Source organism: Gorilla gorilla, chromosome 9 (assembly GCF_029281585.2).
Source record: "Gorilla gorilla gorilla isolate KB3781 chromosome 9, NHGRI_mGorGor1-v2.1_pri, whole genome shotgun sequence".
In the NCBI taxonomy this organism is placed as follows: domain Eukaryota; kingdom Metazoa; phylum Chordata; class Mammalia; order Primates; family Hominidae; genus Gorilla; species Gorilla gorilla.
In genome coordinates this window covers 15,444,148-15,465,343 of record NC_073233.2, presented here as the reverse complement: position 1 = coordinate 15,465,343, position 21,196 = coordinate 15,444,148, and the positions used below count along the sequence as shown (strand labels likewise).

General features: G+C 43.8%; 1 protein-coding gene across 10 annotated transcripts in view; it reads left to right on the top strand.

Moving 5' to 3' along the window:
* SCUBE2 (signal peptide, CUB domain and EGF like domain containing 2) overlaps positions 1-21,196 on the top strand; it is a 106,691-nt gene that overhangs the window by 40,662 nt on the left and 44,833 nt on the right. For 9 of the 10 annotated variants that reach the window (XM_063710639.1, XM_063710640.1, XM_063710642.1 and 6 more), the window contains 5 exons: positions 5,455-5,580; positions 10,342-10,476; positions 15,468-15,593; positions 18,145-18,261; positions 18,978-19,067. In XM_063710639.1, coding sequence (XP_063566709.1) covers positions 5,550-5,580; positions 10,342-10,476; positions 15,468-15,593; positions 18,145-18,261; positions 18,978-19,067 — 499 coding nt within the window. In that variant the 5' untranslated portion in view covers positions 5,455-5,549. The remainder of the gene's footprint in view (positions 1-5,454; positions 5,581-10,341; positions 10,477-15,467; positions 15,594-18,144; positions 18,262-18,977; positions 19,068-21,196) is intronic. The other variant, XM_055355415.2, reaches the window with a different exon arrangement.

The following is a 21,196-nucleotide window of genomic DNA, read 5'->3' as shown; positions in this document are numbered from 1 at the left end:
GGAGTGTGAGGTAAGCCTGGGCAACATAGTGAGATGCCTGTCTCTAAAACAAAACAAAACAAACAAAAAATTGCTGGTGTGGTGATGTGTGCCTGTAGTCCCTGCTACTCAGGAGGCTGAGGCAGGAGGATCACTTTAGCCCAGGAGTTTGCAGTGAGCTATGATGGCACCACTGCACTCCAGCCTGGGTGACAAAATGAGACACTGTCTCAAAAAACAATAATTGATATAAGAGAATGTCTTTGTTTTTTTCATGATAAAATTGAGGTTATGAGTTTTTGGCCAGGCTGCTACAGAGGTGCTGTTGTATCCTTTTCAGTGTAGCACAACATGGGCACATGATGTTAACATGTCCCATTCTTGATGATGTTAACCTTGATTGCCTGAGCAAGATGGGATTTACTGGGTTTCTCTGCTACAAAATTACTATGTATTTTTTTCCCCCTTTGCAATAGATACATTTCTTAGGGGAGATACTTTGAGGCCAATATCCTGTTTCTCCTCAAATCTTCATCCACTGATGTTAGCATCCAACTGTGGATCTTGCCAGCAATAATTATTACTGTGATGTGTGTCTCCTGGTAATTTTGCATTTCTCTTAATTCCTTAAACATCTATTAATTGAAATTCTTCTGTAAGGAAGATCTCTCCCTCGTCCCCACTTATTTATTAATTTATACCACTATGTACCGATGCATATTTACTTTATTACATCTATATTTATTTTTGGCTCAAATTGTTTGCTTTAGCCATTGGAAGCTCCCCACACATTGTCTCCTGTGTCATTTTGACATCACATTTTTGAGGACTTCCTAACTTTCTGGTACCACAACATGCTCTAGAATCATCTTATAGCTTCTCCTCCCTAGGCCTGGAATGAACCGCTTCTCCAAGGAGCTCTGATTCCTTTTAATGGAAGTGGTCTATAGAAACCAAGATCTGGATGCTTGGTGTTGTCATTGCTACTAGGGTGTCATCATTCCTACCTGGGAAATACATGTATGCATACTCATCCACACATGCACACGTATCTATATTTATTCCTTTTATTTATTCATCTGTATATATATTAAAAACAATTAGTTACACTGATACTTTGGGTTCCAAACCATTACCACAAGATTCATTCTAGGCCGGATGCAGTGGCTGACGCTTGTAATCCCAGCACTTTGGGAGGCCAAGGCGGGTGGGTCACAAGGTCAGGAGTTCAAGACCAGCTTGGCCAAGATAGTGAAACCCCGTGTCTACTAAAAGTACAAAATTACAGCGTGCCTGTAATCCCAGCTACTCGGGAGGCTGAGGCAGGAGAATCGCTTGAACCTGGGGGGCGGAGGTTGCAGTGAGCCAAGATCGTGCCACTGCACTCCAGCCTGGGTGACAGAGTGAGACTCCATCTCAAAAAAAAAGAAAAAGATTCATTCTATTCTCTCTTTGCTTATTCGTAACTTTCTCTAACAGTGAGAAATCTGGCGCTCATTATCTGTAATGTGTTTACCTCTTTGTTCAGTCCTAATACACAGGAGAGATATTTACAGAATTACAAGTCCATAACCCTGTGAGTAAAGCAGATTTACTAACTAAAGTAGAATATTTACTAGAGTATAGCATACAGCTATTTTGTTTTTAGCCTTAAAGCATCCAAGCAAGGTGTTGTTTTTCACAGTGTTATTTAGGTCAATATTTTTCTTCCCCATCCTCTTCAGTATGGTTATACTATTAGTTTATAATACATTAGGTTCATTTGTTTCTTTTCGTATTCCACTTTTATTCACTTCCATCCCCTCCTTCCATGCATTTCCCTTATTCCTTAAACATGTATTAATTGTATGTATACAATTAATTGTATTCATTCTTTCCACCCTTTCCCCGTGCCCTGTGGGTCACCAATCTCTGTAGTTTCTGGTTTTACCTTTCTATATTTATTTTGCACTAATAAGCAGATAAATGTATAATTTTAGATTTCAGAAAAGTTGCAACTTTTTAACAACTTTACTGAGGTGTAATTAACATACTATAATATTCACCAATTTTAATTGTGCAAGTCAGTGATTTTTAGTAAATCAGCTGAATTGTGCAACCATCACCATAATACAAACATTTTCCTCATTTCAGTAAGATTCCCCATGTTCTTGTACAGCTAATCCTCATTCCCAGTCCCAGCCTCAAGCAACCAGTAATCTACTTTCTGTATCTGTATATTTTGCCTTTTCTGGACATTTCACGTAAGTGGAATCATACAATATGCGGTCTTTTGTGTTGGGTTCTTTCACTTAGCAAAATGCTTTTGAGGTTTGTCCATGTGGTAGCTTATATCAGCATTTCATTCATTTTTATCATTTAATAGTATTCCATTGTATGAATATACCATTTTTTTTTTGCCCATTTATCAGTTAATAGGCATTTTGATTGTTTCTACTTTGGGGCTATTATAAATAATATTGCTGTGAACACTTGCATGAAAGTCTTTGTATAGACATAAATTTTCATTTCTTCTGGGTATATACCTAGGAGTGGGATTGCTGGGTCGTATGTTGTATTTGTGTTTAAATTTTTAAGAAACTGCCGAGGAGATAATTTCTTGGATATCACACCAAAGCCACATACAACAAAAGAAAAAATAGACAAATTGGACTTCCTGAAAATTTAAAAATTTTCTACATCAAAAGACAATATCAACAGAATATAAAGGCAACTCACAGAATAGATGAAAATATTTGCAAATCATGTATCTTATAAGGGATTAATATCCAGAATAGGTAGAGAACTGTTAATGTTCAACATTAAAAATCAAATAACCCAATGAAAAAGTGGGCAAAATATTTGAATAGACATTTCAGCTAAGATGATATGCAAATGGACAATAAGCCCATGAAAAGATGTTCGACATCTCTGATGATTAGGGAAACGCAAATCAAAACTACAAATGGGAGCTACTATTCATATCCATTAGGATGGCTACTATCAAAAAAATAGAAAGTAATAAATGTTTGTGAGGATGTGGAAAAATTGGAAGCTTTGTGCACCTGTTGGTGGGAATTTAAAATGGTATAGCCACTATGGAAAACAGTGTGGAAGTTCCTCAAAAAATTAAAAAAAAAATTACCGTAGGACCCAGCAATTCCACTTCTGGGTATATACCCAAAAGAGTGGGAAGCAGGGCCTGGAGGAGATATTCGTATGCCCATGCTCATAGCATTGTTCACAGTAGCCAAAAGGTGGAAGCAACCCAAGTGTCCCTCGACAGATGAGTGGATAAGCAACATGTGTTATGTACAAAATAATATTTTTGGTTTTGTTTTTTTTTTTTTTGAGGTGGGATCTTGCTATCTTGCTCAGGCTAGTCTCAAACTCCTGGTCTCAAGCGATCCTCTCACCTCAGCCTCCCAAGTGGCTGAGATGACAGGCATGATATAGTAGAATATTAGCCTTCAAAAAGGAAATCCTGTCACATGCTACAACATGGTGGAATCTTGAGAACGTTATGCTAAGTGAAACAAGCCAGTCACAAAAAGACAAATACTGTTTGATTCTAAATATATGAGATACTTAGAGTAGTCAAAATCATAGAGTCAGAAAGTAGAATGGTGGTTACCAGGGCCTGAGGGAAGAGAGGGAAGAGGAAATGAGGAGTTATTGTTAAATGGGCATAGTTTCAGTTTTACAAGATAAAAAGAGTTAGGGAGATGAATAGTGGTGATGGTTTCACCACATTATGATTGTTTTAATTATATCCAACTGTACATTTACAGAAAGAAAAGAAAAGATACTGCCAAACTCTTGTCCAAAGTGGCTATGCCATTTTACATACCCATCAACATCCTGTCAACAATGTATGTGTTCCCATTTATCCACATCCTTGTCAACATCTGTTATTGTCTATCTTTTTAATTATTACCATTCTAGTGAATGTGAAATGGCATCTCATTGTGGTTTGAATTTGCATATCCCTAATAACTAATGGCGTTGAGCATTTTTTCATGTGCTTATTTGTCATTTGCGTATCATTGTAGCTGAAATGTCTATTCGAATATTTTGCCCATTTTAAAATTAGGCTGTTTATCTTCTTATTGAGTTGTAAGAGTTTTTTTTTCAGTTCTTTATAAGGTGTGTGATTTGCAAATATTTTCTACCAATCTGTGGCTTGTCTTCATTTTCTTAATGATACTGTTTGAAGAGCAAAAGTTTTTAATTTTGATAAACTCCAGTTTATTAATTTTAAAAATTGTGATTGTGTATTTGGTATTATATCAAAGAAATTTTAACCTCATCCAATGTCTTAAAGATTTTTCTCTTTTTCTCCTTTTTTTTTTTGAGATAGGGTCTTGCTCTGTCACCCAGGCTGGAATGCAGTGGTGTGATCTTGGCTCACTGCGGTCTCAATATTGGGCTCAGGCAATCCTCCTGCCTCAGCCTCCCAAGCAGCTGGGACTACAGGCGTGCACCACCACACCTGGCTAATTTTGTTTATTTTTTGTAGAGATGGGGGTCTCACTATGTTGCCCAGGTCAGCAACTCCTGGGCTCAATTGATCCTCCTGGCTCAGGCTCCCAAAGTGCACCCAAAGATCATGCCTAGCCATCCCAATATCTTAAAGATTTTTATCACATATTTTTTCTGAAAAGCTTTATATTGTTAATGCTTACATTTGGATCCCTGATCCATTTTGAGTTGATTTTTGTGTGTGGGATGAGATAAGGGTCTAAAGTCATCTTTTTTAATATGGATATCCAATTAAACCAGTGCCATTTGTTGAAAAGACAAGCATTTCTCCCAATGGATTACCTTAGCACTTTTGTTTAAAATCAAGTGGCCCTAAGTAGAAGGATTTATGTCTGGACTCTCAATTCTGTTCCATTGATCTACACATCTGTCTTTATGCCTGTAGCATGCTGTCTTGATAACTGTAGGTTTATAGTAAGTTAAAGTCCCCCAAATTTGTTCTCCTTTTTCAAAATTGTTTTTGCTCTTCTGAGTCTTTTGCATTTCCATATAAATTTTACAATAAGCTTGTCAAGTTCTGCAAAAACGTATCCTGAAATTTTGTGTGTGTTTTTATATCTTCTTATTTCTTACATGAAGATAACATATTACAGATACTCTTTTAATTTTGATTTTTTAATTTAATAGTATATCCTAGAAATTACTCCAAATCAGTTCACAGAGATCTTCCTCATTCTCTCTTTTTTTTAAATAGCTGCATAGTAGTCCATGGAGTAGAGGTACCATAATTTATTAAACTATTTTTCTATCTATGGAAACTTAGGTTGTTTACAGTATTTTGTCATTAGAAACAACACTGCAGTGAATAACCTTGTGCATATTTGTTTTCCTATTGTTAGAGATGTATTTTCAGGTAGATTCCTAGAAGTGGAATGGCTGGTTAAAAGGTAAGTGCATATGTTTTCACATCAAAGAAATAGCACCTGTCTGGTTTACTTCTGTTTTATTCCTCAGACATCGATGAATGTGGAAATGAGCTCAATGGAGGCTGTGTCCATGACTGTTTGAATATTCCAGGCAATTATCGTTGCACTTGTTTTGATGGCTTCATGTTGGCTCATGACGGTCATAATTGTCTTGGTAAGGAAGGCATTTGGAAATGGCAATTCTCCTTCACTCTCCCACCCCTTTCTTTCCCTTGGTGAAGACCTCCTCATGAAGACAAAAACGGGCTCAGAGCCTTGTGTTTTCTGCTCCCTTGGAAGTCAGACTCCATGATAGAAAATGAGGTAAAATGTTTCAGTTTTATGTGATCATTCATAACATAAATCTTCTGTTAGTCCAAGGAGATGGGTGACATCGTCATTACTATTTATTGACTTTCTAGCATTGACTTGTCACCTTTTAAGATCTTTGGTCTTGTGTTGAGAGTCCTGACTTATAACCATTTTTTTTCAATGCTGTAAGTGTTTCTGTTTTAGAATTTGGAAAAACTCCTTGTCCTGAAGACTCCAAATGTGTGCTGGGGTTACAGCCAGCTAGACCCCCCTTTTTTTCTTGAAAAAGAGAGAAACTAAAATACAAATCTTCCATGAACATCTTCCTAGTATTCCACAAAACAGAAACATCTGTTGGAGTTTAGTCCCTGAGTTAGAGACTACAAAGAGTGTTGTTTACATTCATTCCTTATGCCAGGAATAAAACAGAACTTAGAAGCAGCTAGCAACTGCGTGGGGTTGAGTGTTGGATAGTCTTAGAGGATGCAGCACTCCTGGCAGATAGGTATTTGTGGTTTGCTTTTTAAGGCTGGTATTAGATGTACAGGAGAACATCATGGGAAAATATGGCATCAGCGTCCTTTGACACTCACGACCCTTCATATGGATAACCTGCTGAGGTCTACTTGGCCAACTAAGGAGCAGCGGAGCCAGGCCCTGGCTCTGTGGGGACAGCCATTCAGACGCCCCCTTATGGTGTGGTAGGAATGGCCCTTTGATTAAATGCTTTGAGATCTGCATAAAAGGAACTAGAAAAAGTCCAGACAGAACTTGTGTGTTGTGTGTTGGGGCTCTGGAGTGGAGGAGAGGTTATTTCCATTTGGGACTTAACCCTCATATGACCTTTATCCCACTTCAGTGTCTCCTGGAGCTCCATCCTGATGGACTCTGTTATTTCCTGTTGGTGCCCTGTGTGAGAGATCAGGCTTTGGGTGACACATCACGTGGCTTTCCAAGCCTGCAGCTGTCAGTAAGACTTGATTGCAGGTGAGGGAACCAGTAATCTAGGCAGTCAGTACCACAAAAAGGCATATTTGAGAGACAATCCTGAGAGCAGGAATCAGTATTAATTAAAAACTCAGACAAATGAAATCACTTTCAGTGTGTGATTTGTTGGGAGGCATACCACATGGGTTGCTCTCTTTTTTTTTGCATTTTCAGGGGGAAATTTCCCTTTGATTTGCCAATGAGGGCATTTGGAGGATGCATATCTGATGGCAGACTTCATCATTACTGTTGTGCTGTAATCCACAGCCCGGGGTGGCGGGGGGTAGTATAAGGTTCCTAAGAGCAAGAACCATCCAGGGGCTAGGAACCTGGGCCAGGGCTGGTGGGCGGCTCTGAGTATTGGCCTGCTTGGAAACCCTGAAGACAGAGTCTTTTCTTGCCTTTGCCAATAACACAGATATTATCAACACAGAATATCTCCATTTCCCCTCTGTGGGATCTCTTTGTGGACTCAGTAGCAAGGATCTGCCTTGCAGAGAGACCTTGAGCATCTACTGAGTATTTCTGAATGGGGTAAGGACTCTTTAAAAGGAAGGCACAAGAAAATGAAGTACATTTGGAAGAGTAGGACCGGCACACATAGACACTTCCCCAACATTCAGATTTGAAAGGGCTGACCCAGTTTGTGGCAAAAAAGAAGCTCAGAGCCCTAACTTCTCCTGAGTTCTCTGGGGTGACCCCTTCAATCTCCTCAACCTCCTAACCACACATTAGCCACAAATATATTAGCTAGAAGACACAAGGTACAAACACCACTTAGCTTTGGCACTAAACACAGAGCACTTCAAGATCCTGAATGCCTGCAAGTCTGAAAAACGAAAGGCAGCTCTTCTATACAGCTCACCCCATCTGCCTTCAGTTTCTATTTTTGGAGTGTCTAGGAGCTCATCATAGCTGTTTGGCTTTGTAGCAGTTGTTCTTAACTCTGGCCGCACACTGGAATCACCTGAGAAGCTTAAAAAAAAACCATCACCTAGACTTCATCCAAGACTGGCTCTGTCAGTATCTCTGGAGGTGGCATCCAGGCATCAGGGTTCTGACACATAGCCAGGGTTGAGAACCACTGTTTTATGGTCTGGAGAAGCTCACCAGCTTAGTGATAGATATTTGCGTACGTGGACACACACTTTTGTATTTATCCAACCACAGAGTATCAGCTAGCTGAATGACACATTTCTGATTGCCTTGGGGAAAAGAAATTGGGGGTTAAACGTGGGGTGGGGGTGTGGTAGCTCAGAGGGGAGCACATCTTTACTCGCAGCCAATCCAGGAGTTGGTGTTCAGGGAGACAGACCTCTCCTGCTCACCTTGAGTCTTGCTGTGGAACACCTAGGCCAGGTGTGTTCCAGCACGGCTCATCCTCTGGAATGTGCTTCCTTCACCCTTTGGCATAGACAAGGGCAAGTTTGTTAGGCTTCAGGGGATGGCTTGAGTCCCATCAGTTTAGTCAGACATCTGCTCAGTAGTGTGGGAGGACAGAGGACTATAAGATCTGAAGCTTGAAACCAGATAACAGATATTTAAATGTGAGGTTTTATTATTATGATTATTATGGATATGCCCAGGAGCTAGTGATTGGCACATGAGAAATTAGACTGGAGAAAATAAATTGATTTTATATCAGCCTTCTCTTTGAGCCTTTGTTGTCTGAAACTTTTCTGGAAGTTTCTCTTCTCTGGCTCGGGTGATGCTATCCTCTCCTGCTTGTTTGTTCATGCATTGAATAGTTAATGAGCACCTGCTGTATTCCAGGGCTGTGCTAATTAAAACAAAAATCTCTGTCCTCAAGGAGTTTGCAATCTAGTAGAGGTAGATGAGTAAAGGATTTTGAGGCTGCAAGTCAGTAAGTGTAGCAATACAGCTGTGCACAGGGTATCACAGGCAGAGTGGGAGGAAGGTCCCCTAAGGCCGCCCTGACAGTGTGTGGCAGAAGGCTTCCTCCCTCCCTACCTCTCTGCTGGCTCCTTCCCTGGAGGCTCTTGGGACTCCTGCCATCTCCTCTGCCTCCTGCCTGCCCCTGGCAGGGTCCGGGATTCTACCTCTGGCTGTCTCCTTTCTGCTCCCTTCCCACACTCCTGCCTTTGGCTCTCTCATCAACCTCCACCACTTTATCAGGCAACTACAAATAAATGATTTCCGAAGCTGTGCTTACACCACCAGATTCTCTTCCAAGCTCCCCACTGAGGTTTGCCACTGCCTACTGGACCTAGCCCTACATTTCAGCATTTCAGACAGATCACCTGCCTGCCTTGGGGGTCAGGGGCAACCATATCTCCATTCCCATTTCTGTACCCAGCACCGGCCTTCCATGTGTCCCTTCCGGAAGGCCTTGGTGTCAACTTTCCATCCTCTAATGATGCCCACCCCATAGCCCACAAGGCTCCCAGCCCTGCAGGCACCTTGTCCGCCCAGTCTTCTTCTGTGGCTTGGTTCCCAGCATCCCTGGCAGCCGCAGTGCTGTCGCCACTAGTGCTAGCTGTGGCTGTTGCAGATGTATGTGTGAAGCTGGACTCCCAGACTGCCCATTCTTCCCCTCCCTCTGTCCTGCCCTCAGCTGCTGCCTTGTATTTCTCAAAGTGAAGGGCCAGACTCTCTCCCCTACTCTAGTGGTTCCCAGCTGCTTCCCAAATTAAGTAGGCACTTGATTGCCTGGTATTCAGGATCCGACAGTGTGACCCCAGTCTGTCCTCCCAGCTGTATCTCCTGTAACCTCCCTCATGTGCCCTATGCTCCAACCAAATGGGCTGACCCACTGGTATCTGAATGTTCTTCATGCCTCCCAGCCTTTGTGCTACTGCTTACGCTCTCTTCCACCTATAATCCCTTCTTTCCTGATTTATAATTGGACAATCCTAAGGGCCCATCTTTTATTAGCTTATCCTTAATTCATCCCAATACCCCATGACCAGATGTGATTTCTTTCCTTTGTACCACCTTTTATACCTTATATCAGAATCATTTGTATATTTGTCTCTTGCTGAAGGGCATGCTCCTAGAGAGAAGGATTTTTTTTTTTTTTTTTTTTAAGGTGGCGTCTCGCTCTGAGGCCCAGGCTGGAGTGCAGTGGCATGATCTCGGCTCACTGCAACCTCCAGCTCCCAAATCCAAGTGATTTTCCTGCCTCAGTAGCTGGGATTACAGGCATGTGCCACCATGCCTAGCTAATTTTTGTGTTTTTAATAGAGATGGGGTTTCACCATGTTGGCCAGGCTGGTCTTGAATTCCTGACCTCAGGTGATCCGCCTGCCTCAGCCTCCCAAAGTGCTGGGATTACAGGCTTGAGCCACCACACCTGGCCAAGGGAAGGAATTTTATCTTCCTTATCTATATTTTGCTGTCTCCTCTAGCACCATGCTATGGAAAGAGAAGATGTTCAACAAATATTTACTGAGCTGATGATCTTGTGTCCATGTGGTGGTCCTGGCCAAGTGAGCCCCAGACCCATAAGGACTGGGTAATTGTCTGTGGACCTTACCGGCTTTGATTCTGAAAGCTTCTGTGGTGTAGGGACGTGAAGAGGAACCTCATCTTTGCTTAGCAGGGCCCCTGAGCTGCTGGGTGAGGTGGGGCATTGAAACAGTCACCAAAGCAAAGGCTAATCCCTCTCTCCTTCCAGATGTGGACGAGTGCCTGGAGAACAATGGCGGCTGCCAGCACACTTGTGTCAATGTCATGGGGAGCTATGAGTGCTGCTGCAAGGAGGGGTTTTTCCTGAGTGACAATCAGCACACCTGCATTCACCGCTCGGAAGGTACCTCTGCCCAGCTGTGGATGAGGGCACAGTCACATCTGAGACCCCCTCCCTTGCACGCGCACACACACACTGACTCTAGAGGGGAAGCACAGGGTATAGAAAGTCTGGAGTCCTGAGGACGAGTCCAGACTCCACTGCCGGGTAACTGTGGGCAAGTTATTTGAACTTCAACTTCCTCACCTGGCAAAATAGTTGCACTGGACTGGGTGAGCTCTGAGGTCCTTTCAAACTCTCACATTCTCTGATTCTAATCTTTGCATAGAATACATTTCAAACATGACTGGATGTCTCAGGAGCAATATAGTGGATGATCTGCCAAGTTTTTCAAAAAGGTGCTGAAAACCACAGCACCAGTATGAGCCTGCTCCCTGCTCTGGGTGGGTAGGGAGGAGGCTGGATCCTTCCCATGCAGACTTTCAATGAAGTGCCCTGTTTTCAGCCCCAAGCTAGATCTGGCCCTTCCATGTTTTGCATTTTTGAGCTCCGAGGGGCAGAAGGGCTCCCTCCCTGGACTTTCTGTGCTGTGGTTTCCTTCGCCTATGTCACCATTTATCATTCCTCTGTAAATTTGCCGGAAACTCTTCTGATGTCCTTCTTTTCATTCTCTTTGCTTTGAGTTTATACCTTTTTTCATTCCCCTGTTACTTAGTAGATTCTTGAGAGGAAGGGGCGTTAAGTACATGTGGCCAATCACTTATTTTTAACTGAATGTCATCCTTTTAACTCTTCCCTGCTCTTTCTTAAGCTAAAGAGTCACATTTTGGTGGCTGTGTTTCTCTTGGAGTTGCGTCTGCCTATTTTTAGGGGAAGTGCCCTAAATACTAGCCTATTAACCCCTTTGGCCATGTGCTGCTTATTCTTTCCCATTACTTAAGAATGAGGCCATTTTAATTTCTTCTACTATTTAATCACAAATTTATAGATTGTTTTAATCCTGGTCTTGGTAACTTTTCAAGGGTTTCTTCATGGAAGATGATTTTTGTCTCATTTTCCAAGGATGGCAGCTCACACCTTATACTTAACTAGAATACCTGTTTGGGTACCAAGAAAAATTGTCGGAGGAACCCCCAGGGGCCAATGGGTTTGATGGCTATCATCACCCAGAGCCTGCTCATTCTCAGCGTTCCGGGCGGGGAAGTCACACTTACTGGCTTTGATCAGGCAGATTTCCTATCTTGTGCCAGGTGTGGCCCTTGATAAAGTACCAGTTGGGTTTCATTTTCCTGCCAGGTTCTCTGGGGTCATTGGTGTGCCCTGCACTCTTGTCCAATGCAGGCCAAATTCGAGATGGGAATGAATTAGGATGCCAGTGGCACAGAGTGATCCGAATCTCAGGGCATCTCTCCTTTTGATTGCTCAAAGCTGCTTCCTGGGAAGTCACTTTGGCTTCCTCTGCAGGTGGCTGGGGAGGCATGTGGGAACTGCAGATTAAAGCCATTGCTTGAGTCCTCACAGTCTGGGTCCCACCCAGTTACAAAGCAGCTGGTAGCGATTAAGATCACCTCTTATCCTTGTACTTCCAGAACCCTGGCTCAGCCCCACTCTCCCCTCCTGCAAGCCCCCGGACTGATTAGAGACACAGGCTCCTCATAACAGAAGCAAATACAAATGCAGTTCCTTTCTGCAAACTGTGTTTTCTAAATTTTCTACAATTCAGACATTCTTGGATCCCCTAAAGAGTATTTAAAGCGAACATTTTTGTCTGGAACTAAAACCAAAATCCAAGAACTTGAGTTGTGGTCTGGAAGTGCTCTCTGTGATTTTCTGTTGTGTTTCAACCTGATTGCTTGGCAAATTCATGGGAGTGTCAGCCAAGAGATTATAGCAACTGGTAACGGAGAACCTTTGCATGCTATGATTTTGATTCTTCAAATAGAACAGCCTGTAAAAAGTTTTCTTCTAGGATTTCCTCTCTGATATGCACATTAAACTCTATGAAACTGTAGGCTTAAAAACCCACAGCGGTGCCAGACATGGTGGCTCACGCCTGTAATCCCAGCACTTTGGGAGGCCGAGGCAGGCAGATCACGAGGTCAGGAGATCGAGACCATCCTGGCTAACATGGTGAAACCCCATCTCTACTAAAAATACAAAAAATTAGCCGGGCGTGGTGGTGGGCGCCTCTAGTCCCAGCTACTCAGGAGGCTGAGGCAGGAGAATGGCATGAACCCAGGAGGTGGAGCTTGCAGTGAGCCGAGATCACGCTACTGCACTCCAGCCTGGGCGACAGAGCGAGACTCCACCTCAAAAAAACAAAACAAACAAAACAAACCAAAACAAAACAAAACCCACAGTGGATACCTTCAAAGTGATTAAAAGAAGGTAACACAGGAAGCTAGTATTTTCTACTGCTGTTGTTTTTAATAATAATTTACCGTATGTTCTTTAATATAGGGCATCATAATCATTGACTCTGAGGGAAAGCTCAAGATACTGATTTTTTATTTTATTTTATTTTATCCTTAGAGACTCCAAAGCTGTGATAAAGAGACTGTGTGTTTTCACCCATGTAATGAGGGTAGGCTGGAGAGAAACACATCACCCCTGGCCCGCCTTTGTTCCTATTCATGGGTGCTCAGGCTCTCAGAACGAGCACTCCTCTTTTGTTTTGTGTGTTCTGAGAATATTTAGATGGTGTACTGATGCCTTTTCAGGGCAACAGGAAGGTGTCAGGGTGGCAAAGTGGAGGCTGTGCTTTCAGCAGGACCTGTTCCCCGTTTTATGTCATGTTTTCCTCCCAATTCACAAGGCATATTTTTGTTTGGTTTCCAGAAATAATCTTCAGTGGAGCCCTGATCTTGGGGTGCACCAGAATGGGGGATTTCCAATGTTTCTGAGCTGTTTCCCTTCTGGTGAACAAACCGTCCCGGACGTGACAACCAGACCAATTTTGGAAAGAGCTAGGGCCATTTGCTGGGCTGCCTAGTTTGGAACAGATTAATCTGCTCACCCCAGCAGTGGTCTTGCATTCAGTCAGAGTGCTACAAAGGCTTTGAGGTCACTTCTTGAAAAGCTGTCAGCATTTCCAGAGCCATTTAAGTCTCTATTATGTCTTGGTAACTTCAGGTGTAGCTTGATGTGGTAGGACATTAGGTGGTAGGTTCTCTGTGTATCACAATGGCATCTGGCATACAGGCATCCTTACGAAATATTTCTTGTGTAGGTGAATTACTCTGAGGCAGTAAAGGTCACTTTGCAAATGTCTTAACAGTCTTGTAAACAGAGTGAAAAAGGAGCAGCAGCTGGACTGTTTGGGAGTGTACTTTCCAGGTGTTCCTGCCCCCATTTCTTGGGCAGTATTATATTTACCCCCGAGCACTAGTTACTTCCCATGCTCTGCTGACCCAAGGACAAACACAGCGCTTTCTGGGCCTTCTCAGAAAGACAGGACACTGCTTCTAGAGGCAGCTGTCACCTCCCGCGACATCTCAGTACTGGGGTGCAAATCACATCTTCGGAATTACCAGCCAGAGCAAGAGAAAGCTTTCCACCAATCCAGTGCAAGTCTCTTTCTGTGTTAATTGACAGCCACCCTTGGCATGGATGAATGAATCCCAGCAACCAGCAGACTGAGTGCTGGAGTGCAGGCAGCTCATAACTGTCAGGCAAAAGAGCAAGAGGGCTTTAAGAGAGACTCCAGAAAGTATGGGATATATTAACCCTTGCACTGTCTTTTGGAATAGGAATGACATCTGTTTGTATTAAAACAATTGTTCCGGTTAAGCACAGTTTGACAGCACTGGAGTGGGAGCTGGAGAGAGAACTTTGACTTCACTAGAACCTGTTGGCTAAGGTTTTAGGGGCACAATATAGAAGGGTGTTGGATTCTAGAGAAGTGAAAGCAACCTTTTTGTACTCGTGTTGAAAACAGTGCCCTACTAGTATTAGAGTGTCTTGTTGGTAGAGAGCCAATGACAACCAAGTCCCTACTCTCAGAGATGTTTTAGAGTTACATTGCATGAATGCAAAGAAGCAACATAGGAACAGGTAATTAATAATAAAGTATAAACTGAGCAGATGTCTTGAAAATATTCTAGGGTATGAAAAGAATTCCTTCAGGATGCTGGCAGGCAGCAGGATCTCAAAGAATTAGTTTTGAGATGAGGCAGAATGCTGGTAAACCACACGGGCAGTTACCTTGCTGTGCCCCCTCATTTAGATGTGTGCCGAGCCCTGCAGGAACAGAAGCAGCTGTTCCCCTTCCCACCATCATACTACAAGGTTAAGCCTAATCAGAATTTACTGTATACCTCAAAAGAATTGTACAGCAGCTACCACACACGAGCACACTCCGTCCTTCTGTCTCTCTCTCTTCTCTCTCTCTCTCTCTGTCTCTTCTCTCCCTCCCTCTGTTCTTGTTGCTGTTGCTGTGTGATGCTGTCTGTCAGAGGCTTATGCCCTGAGGGAGGGATCAAGAGAGTGGCTGAGGGTGGTCACAGAAGACAGATCCCTGGGCATGTGGCCCATATGAGGATGCCAAAATGCCACAGTCACACTCAGCTCAGAAGGGTGGGATTGGTGGGGGCAGAGAGGGGCATTGAAATGTTTTGAAAATTATCTTCAAGAGTATGTGAAAAAATTGAGAATCTTGATCATTCTATCCGCACATTTTCTTAGGCGGATTCTCCTTTTCTCTTTACATTCTTGATCAGCTCTTGGGTAAAGACATGGCAGAGATAAGAGCGTGAGTACCAGTTCCTGGGGTCAGCAGGCTCTGATGCTGCATGCAATAGAGAGCTCCAGTGTATTGGGAAGGCTCCCAACTCATTAGGAGAGTTGAGACATCATATCTCTTGGGTGACAGAATAAATTTTTCATGTCTATTAATTGGCCTAGGTTGACTTTAATGACATATACTTTTCAAATGTGGGGCTGATGGAGACCTAGGCAGACAGACCTGTGGGCCACCCCTTAGCCCTTTGCCGCTCTCCCAGGGCTCAGGATTCTGACCACAGCCTAGTCACCTGTTGCACACTGCTGTTTTTCAGAGGGCCTGAGCTGCATGAATAAGGATCACGGCTGTAGTCACATCTGCAAGGAGGCCCCAAGGGGCAGCGTCGCCTGTGAGTGCAGGCCTGGTTTTGAGCTGGCCAAGAACCAGAGAGACTGCATCTGTAAGTATGGGCCAGTGCACACCTGCCATGGGAACCATCGTATTCCACAGGCTGCCTTCTGTGGCCCAGCTCAGAAGCACCACCTCATGGCACGGCTGCAGCAGCAGGGAAGGCAGTTAGCATGGGATACCGACCTCTACCAAGTACTTGTTCACTGCAGAAGGGTGATCTCCCTTAGGGAAGGGAAATGATATTTTAAAAAGGAACTCATCAGGAGGAAATGAAATTCAGGAGTAAGGAGTGTGAATGTTGGGGGGCAGTTCTCCCTGTTCCTACAGAATAAAACCAAATGTCCTCATCTGGCAATCATAGCTCTTTGCCACCAGGCCCTGCTTCTCTTATAAACCTCATCTGCCTCCTTTCCGCAGACACTACTCCACTTGCCTTTGGAGAACAGCCCAAATTCTTTGATGCCTCCAGGCCTTTCCCAAGCCCTCCTTCCTTCCTGGCGTGGTGGACTCTCACTCAACCTTCAGTATTCTGTTTAACTTCTAATAAGGATAAGCATAATAGCTACCTTTTGGTGGGGAATTTATTTTGTGCAAAGGCTTGTCTCAAGATGTGCCATATCCCATTTAATTCTTACAAGCACTGCACTGTGAGCTCAGTATTATTACACTCATTTTCAGTTGTCAAAGTTGTGCAGAAGGTGAAGCAACAAGGTCACACAGGGAGTGAGTGGCAAATGAGTGTTCAAACCCTGGTCTGTTTAGCTCTAAAGCTGTGCTCTTAATCCCATGCTGCCATCCTCTGCTATCAGAAGCCTCCTGGGTGCTTCAGACAGGGCAGCCATTTTGTACTTTGGCTCCCACAGCACTTTCCTCAGCTGTATAGCTCTGGGTTGACTTGCGTGTTGATGTGTCTGTCTCCCCAGGTATGAGCCCCTCCAAGTCAGGGACCTTGCCTCATTTTTCCTCTCAGTCCTCCCCTGGTGCCTGCTATGGGATATGCTCAGTACACTTGTGTTTAATGAGTGGGTAAATGAGTGGTCTGCACCATCGGGCCGCAGCTCCTGCACCACGATTGCAGTAACAAAACTCCACCTGGGAACAGGAAACCACTGGCAATTCATGGTGTTCCTAAACCACGATTTATGCCAGGGGAAGCACTGAGGGGTTCCCTTTAGGAACCTTCCCAAAGCCATGGACAGAAGACCCCTGCCATTTGGTGGGGATGGTGGTTTATGGTGAGTAGGAGATGAGGGGACAGTTTCACTGGTGAGGGACTTCTCTCCATTGTCTCCCTCACAAAGCAGACTGCCACCCCAAAGCTGTCCAAGCCAAGGCTGGTGCCACCATCACACTCAAGCAACAGGTTCTGACATGCTCTTAGGGCCCCTCAAAGTCAGGCTGTCCCTGAGGGCTTCCAGTGAGCTAGCAGAGTGGAGACCATTTTCCCACCTCCAGATCTTCGAAAGGAAGACCCAGGCCCTCCAAGACTCACCTGCGGGGCGAGACCCTCAACATTTCATAGTCTTTCAGGGAACAGTTGCTGAAGTGGGCGGGGGGGGGGCACCTGTAAGCTTGTTTTTAAAGATTTTAAATGTCTTTAAGATATCACTGCTCAAATAATATTGTTATATTATTTTTTTAATTTTAACATTAACATATTTTAACATTAACATTATTAACATTTTTAACATTATAACATTTTTAACATTAACATATATTATTTAACATTTGAGGAATTAACAAAGAAAAAAACTAAGACCTAGAATCTCACCACATAACCAGCTGTTTCAATTTTTTCATATTCCTATTTAGTTGTTGTTCATATGCATACACAATTTTTACATAGCTATAATCACAGGACACCACAAATATGTAATTAGTTCTTTTGAATTAGAAAAATTACAAAGGGCCTATGTAAAATGCAAACACTCCAAAGCATATAAAGAAAACATGCAGTTTCCCCCTCCCGTTTCCCTTGCCAGAGGTAACCATGGTTAACAGTTTGATGAATAGATAGTTTTGTAGTTGGCTTTTTTCTTTTTGGCCTATCATCAATACATTCGTATATAGTCTTGATAATTACCAGTTAATGTCACGTTAATTGTGTGCAGAATCATCCTGTATTATCCTTCCTTCTAACTAATCTAGATTGAATCTCATGAGAGAAATTCTGACATATATGTACAAATTAAATATTGTCTGTTTTATTCCAGCATAAAGTGCTATAGCATTTCCCAAAGCCCCAGTACAGCTGTATTAATAGGTAAACTCCTCTAGATAGAACAAAGCAGTGGTCTAGAATCTCTTGGTATAATTTCCCTTATATAATAAAAATCTCTCCCCCAACTCTCCCATCTCCCTCTTCCTGTATGACTTTGTTTAAACCCATGTTTCAGCATTTCTACAATTTGTATTGTAACTATCTGCCTACACAGACACCACAGGGTCTGACTTGGAGTTATGTCTTTCGTGCACCATGCCTGGCATGCACTAGGTGCTCAAATACTTGCAGAATGAAAATCAGAGTTTCTCTGGAGCAAACACAGCCCTGTGTTTGTGGAAATCTCAGTGCTTTATGTATTGATTCATTTTGCTGTCAGTGACCTGTAACCATGGGAACGGTGGGTGCCAGCACTCCTGTGACGATACAGCCGATGGCCCAGAGTGCAGCTGCCATCCACAGTACAAGATGCACACAGATGGGAGGAGCTGCCTTGGTGAGTGGTAACCCCAACACCGAGTGAGGGTCTGCCCTAGCCTGCCTGTCCCTACCCCTACCCCTTAATGGTGTTTAGCACAGATGCAGGCTGTTTCCTGTGCATTTGCCCCCCCAACAGGCCCTGTGCTGCTTCGCATGCTGCAGTGGGAGTGGTCTAGGCCTGTGGGGAAGGCCCCTCTCTCCCTGTGTGACCTTGGGAAGCCCTTCCTCCTCTCCTGGACTAGGCTGCTCCTAACGCTGGTATTCCAGAGACTGGCACAACACCTCCCAGGAGGCCGGGGCAGCACAAAGTTAGAGCTGTTTGTAATGATGCGGCACTTCTGGCCAGCAGGAGCCAGGGCCGTATATTTCTGGCGGGATGCCTGCCTTGCCCTTCACGGTGTGTCCTTCACTAGCTCCATTTTAGAGGTTTCCAGGCCCAAGGCTCTTTTTGTCCTCGACTCAGGGGACTGAAGCTTGCATTCCCTGGTGTCTCTTTGGTCAGTGCAATTTACCTCCAAAATCTTTTCCATGTTTAATGTTTGCTAAGGATCTGCGGCCCTTTAACGGGCTGTGTCTCCCACAGAGCCTCATTACAACACATTTTTATTGCGTGAACAGAGTCACATATCTTTCATTCCTCTTATGTCTGGGATTTCAGCAAACACAGTTGTATGGGGATGAGCAATCTAACTCATTCAGTCTGAGATCTGTGCTCTTTTGCTTCTCTTGTAGAGCGAGAGGACATTGTCCTGGAGGTGACAGAGAGCAACACCACATCAGTGGTGGATGGGGATAAACGGGTGAAGCGGCGGCTGCTCATGGGTAGGCACCTTCACTCCCTTTCCTTGGCCACTGCAATTGTCCTTTTCCCTCTCCAACTTATTGCATCAGACCTGAACTTGGGAGTCACATGCCCTCAGACCAGCTGGACCGGGGTGAGCAGCTCCGGTGAACCAGGGTGTGTGTCTGTTCTTCACCAGTGCTGTTGCTTAATCACCAACCAAGAAAGACCCTTGGTCTCGTGTCCATCAGAATAATCAGGTTAACGTCCCAATGCAGCCCCCACCTAGCTGTAAGACTTGGCAAACTGCCCTGAGGCTCTGTCTCTTGGTCTTTCTTTGAAATGGATGTAATAAAGTCTACCTCTTAGGGCCAGGGTATTCGCCCATTTTCATACTGCTGTAAAGAACTGCCTGAGACTGGGTAATTGATAAAGAAAGAGGCTTAATTGACTCACAGTTCCACATGGCTGGGGAGGCCTCAGGAAACTTATAATCATGGTGGAAGGCAAAGGGGAAGCAAGGTACCTTCTTCACAAGGTGGCAGGAAGGAGAATAAATGCAGGAGGAACTACCAAACACTTGTAAAACCATGAGATCTCATGATCTCACTCTATCATGAGAACAGCATGGGAACCGCCCCCATAATCCAATCACCTCCACCTGGTCTCTCCCTTGACACGAGGGGATTATGGGGATTATAATTCAGGATGAGATTTGAGTGGGGACATAAAGCCTGACCGTATCAGTTGGGATGCTCAATTAAAATAATAATATGGAAAGGTGCCCAGAGTCCAGTGCCTGGGACTGAGTGGGTGTTCAGTGAAGTCAGCTGTCTTCCTCTGAAGCAGCCTCTAGCTCAGAATGGCGGCTAGTCTTTTTTTGTGTCCACTGAGTCTTCTATTTCTGACTCAGCTGATGATAATAGTAGAAGAGATGAATGGAGAGGGGCAAGACTTGGCTGTGGGACAAGGGAAGGCCTGCCTGAAGGTCCTGCAGTCAAGCTGGAGATGAGCAGAAATAGAGGTGGTGGCCGTGGGGGTGGGAGTCAGACAGATCCTTTGGTGCGTTACTCCTTCTGGAGAAAGTCTGGCTCAACCTAAACAAAACCCATCTTTTGACAGTTTCTGGATTTAACAGTCAGGCAACATATCATACAGCCATTGGTTACCAAGCAGGTAACCTTTCTGAGCTCTTTTCTGCTCTTTAGAAATTATAATTTTTCATTGTCTTAAGTGAAAATAGTACAAATGAGTAACATAGAAGCTTAATTACTTCTAGGCTTGTAATGAAACTCATCATTTCCTTGTCTCATAACTTCCCATTTCCTCATCCCATTTGCCAGAGGCAACAATAGTCAATTCTTCGAGCTGTTTCTTCTTCTGGCTCCTCCTCCCCATATTTCTGAAAAAATGAAGGGTATACAGTTATTTTTTTCTTCTTTCTTTTCTTTTTTTTTTTTTCAAGACAGAGTCTCACTCTGTTGCCCCCAGGCTGGGGTGCTGTGGTGTGATCACATCTCACTGCAACCTCCGCCTCCCAGGCTCAAGTGATTCTCTCACCTCAGCTTCCTGAGTAGCTGGACTATAGGCATGTGCCACTGCGCCTGGCTAATATTTGTATTTTTTGTAGAGACAGGGTTTTTCCCTGTTGCCCAGGCTGGTCTCGAACTCCTGGGCTCTAGCGATCTGCCTACCTTGGCCTCCCAAAGTGTTTGGATTACAGGTGTGAGCCTTCATGCCTGGCCCTACAGTTATTTCTTGATGTGTCTGTTTTAGATGGTAGCTTTTAACTTCCTATTATGAAACACTAGGATTTAGCTCTCACTGCTTCCCCCGGCAGTACACACACACACACATCTGACCTCTCCCTAAACCCTTAATATAGTTGTCTCACAATTTAAATCAATATTATGTGCTTACATTATTCTGACTTTGAATATCTAAGTACGATTCACCTGAGTCACGTAATGTGCTATGATTATATTTTCTTTGTTTGCTTAGTTTTCTAAGTGCCTCTTACCAGTTCTTTTGCAAATTTCAGACAAAGCTGTAAAACACTTTTCGATGTGTTCAAATATAGTGTAGGTAACTAATCAAATCAATTTTCTTGGTGAAAAAGTTTTCTCGGAGGCTTCCAGCCTGCCCTAGCAGGGCCTGGCTGTCTTGGCTG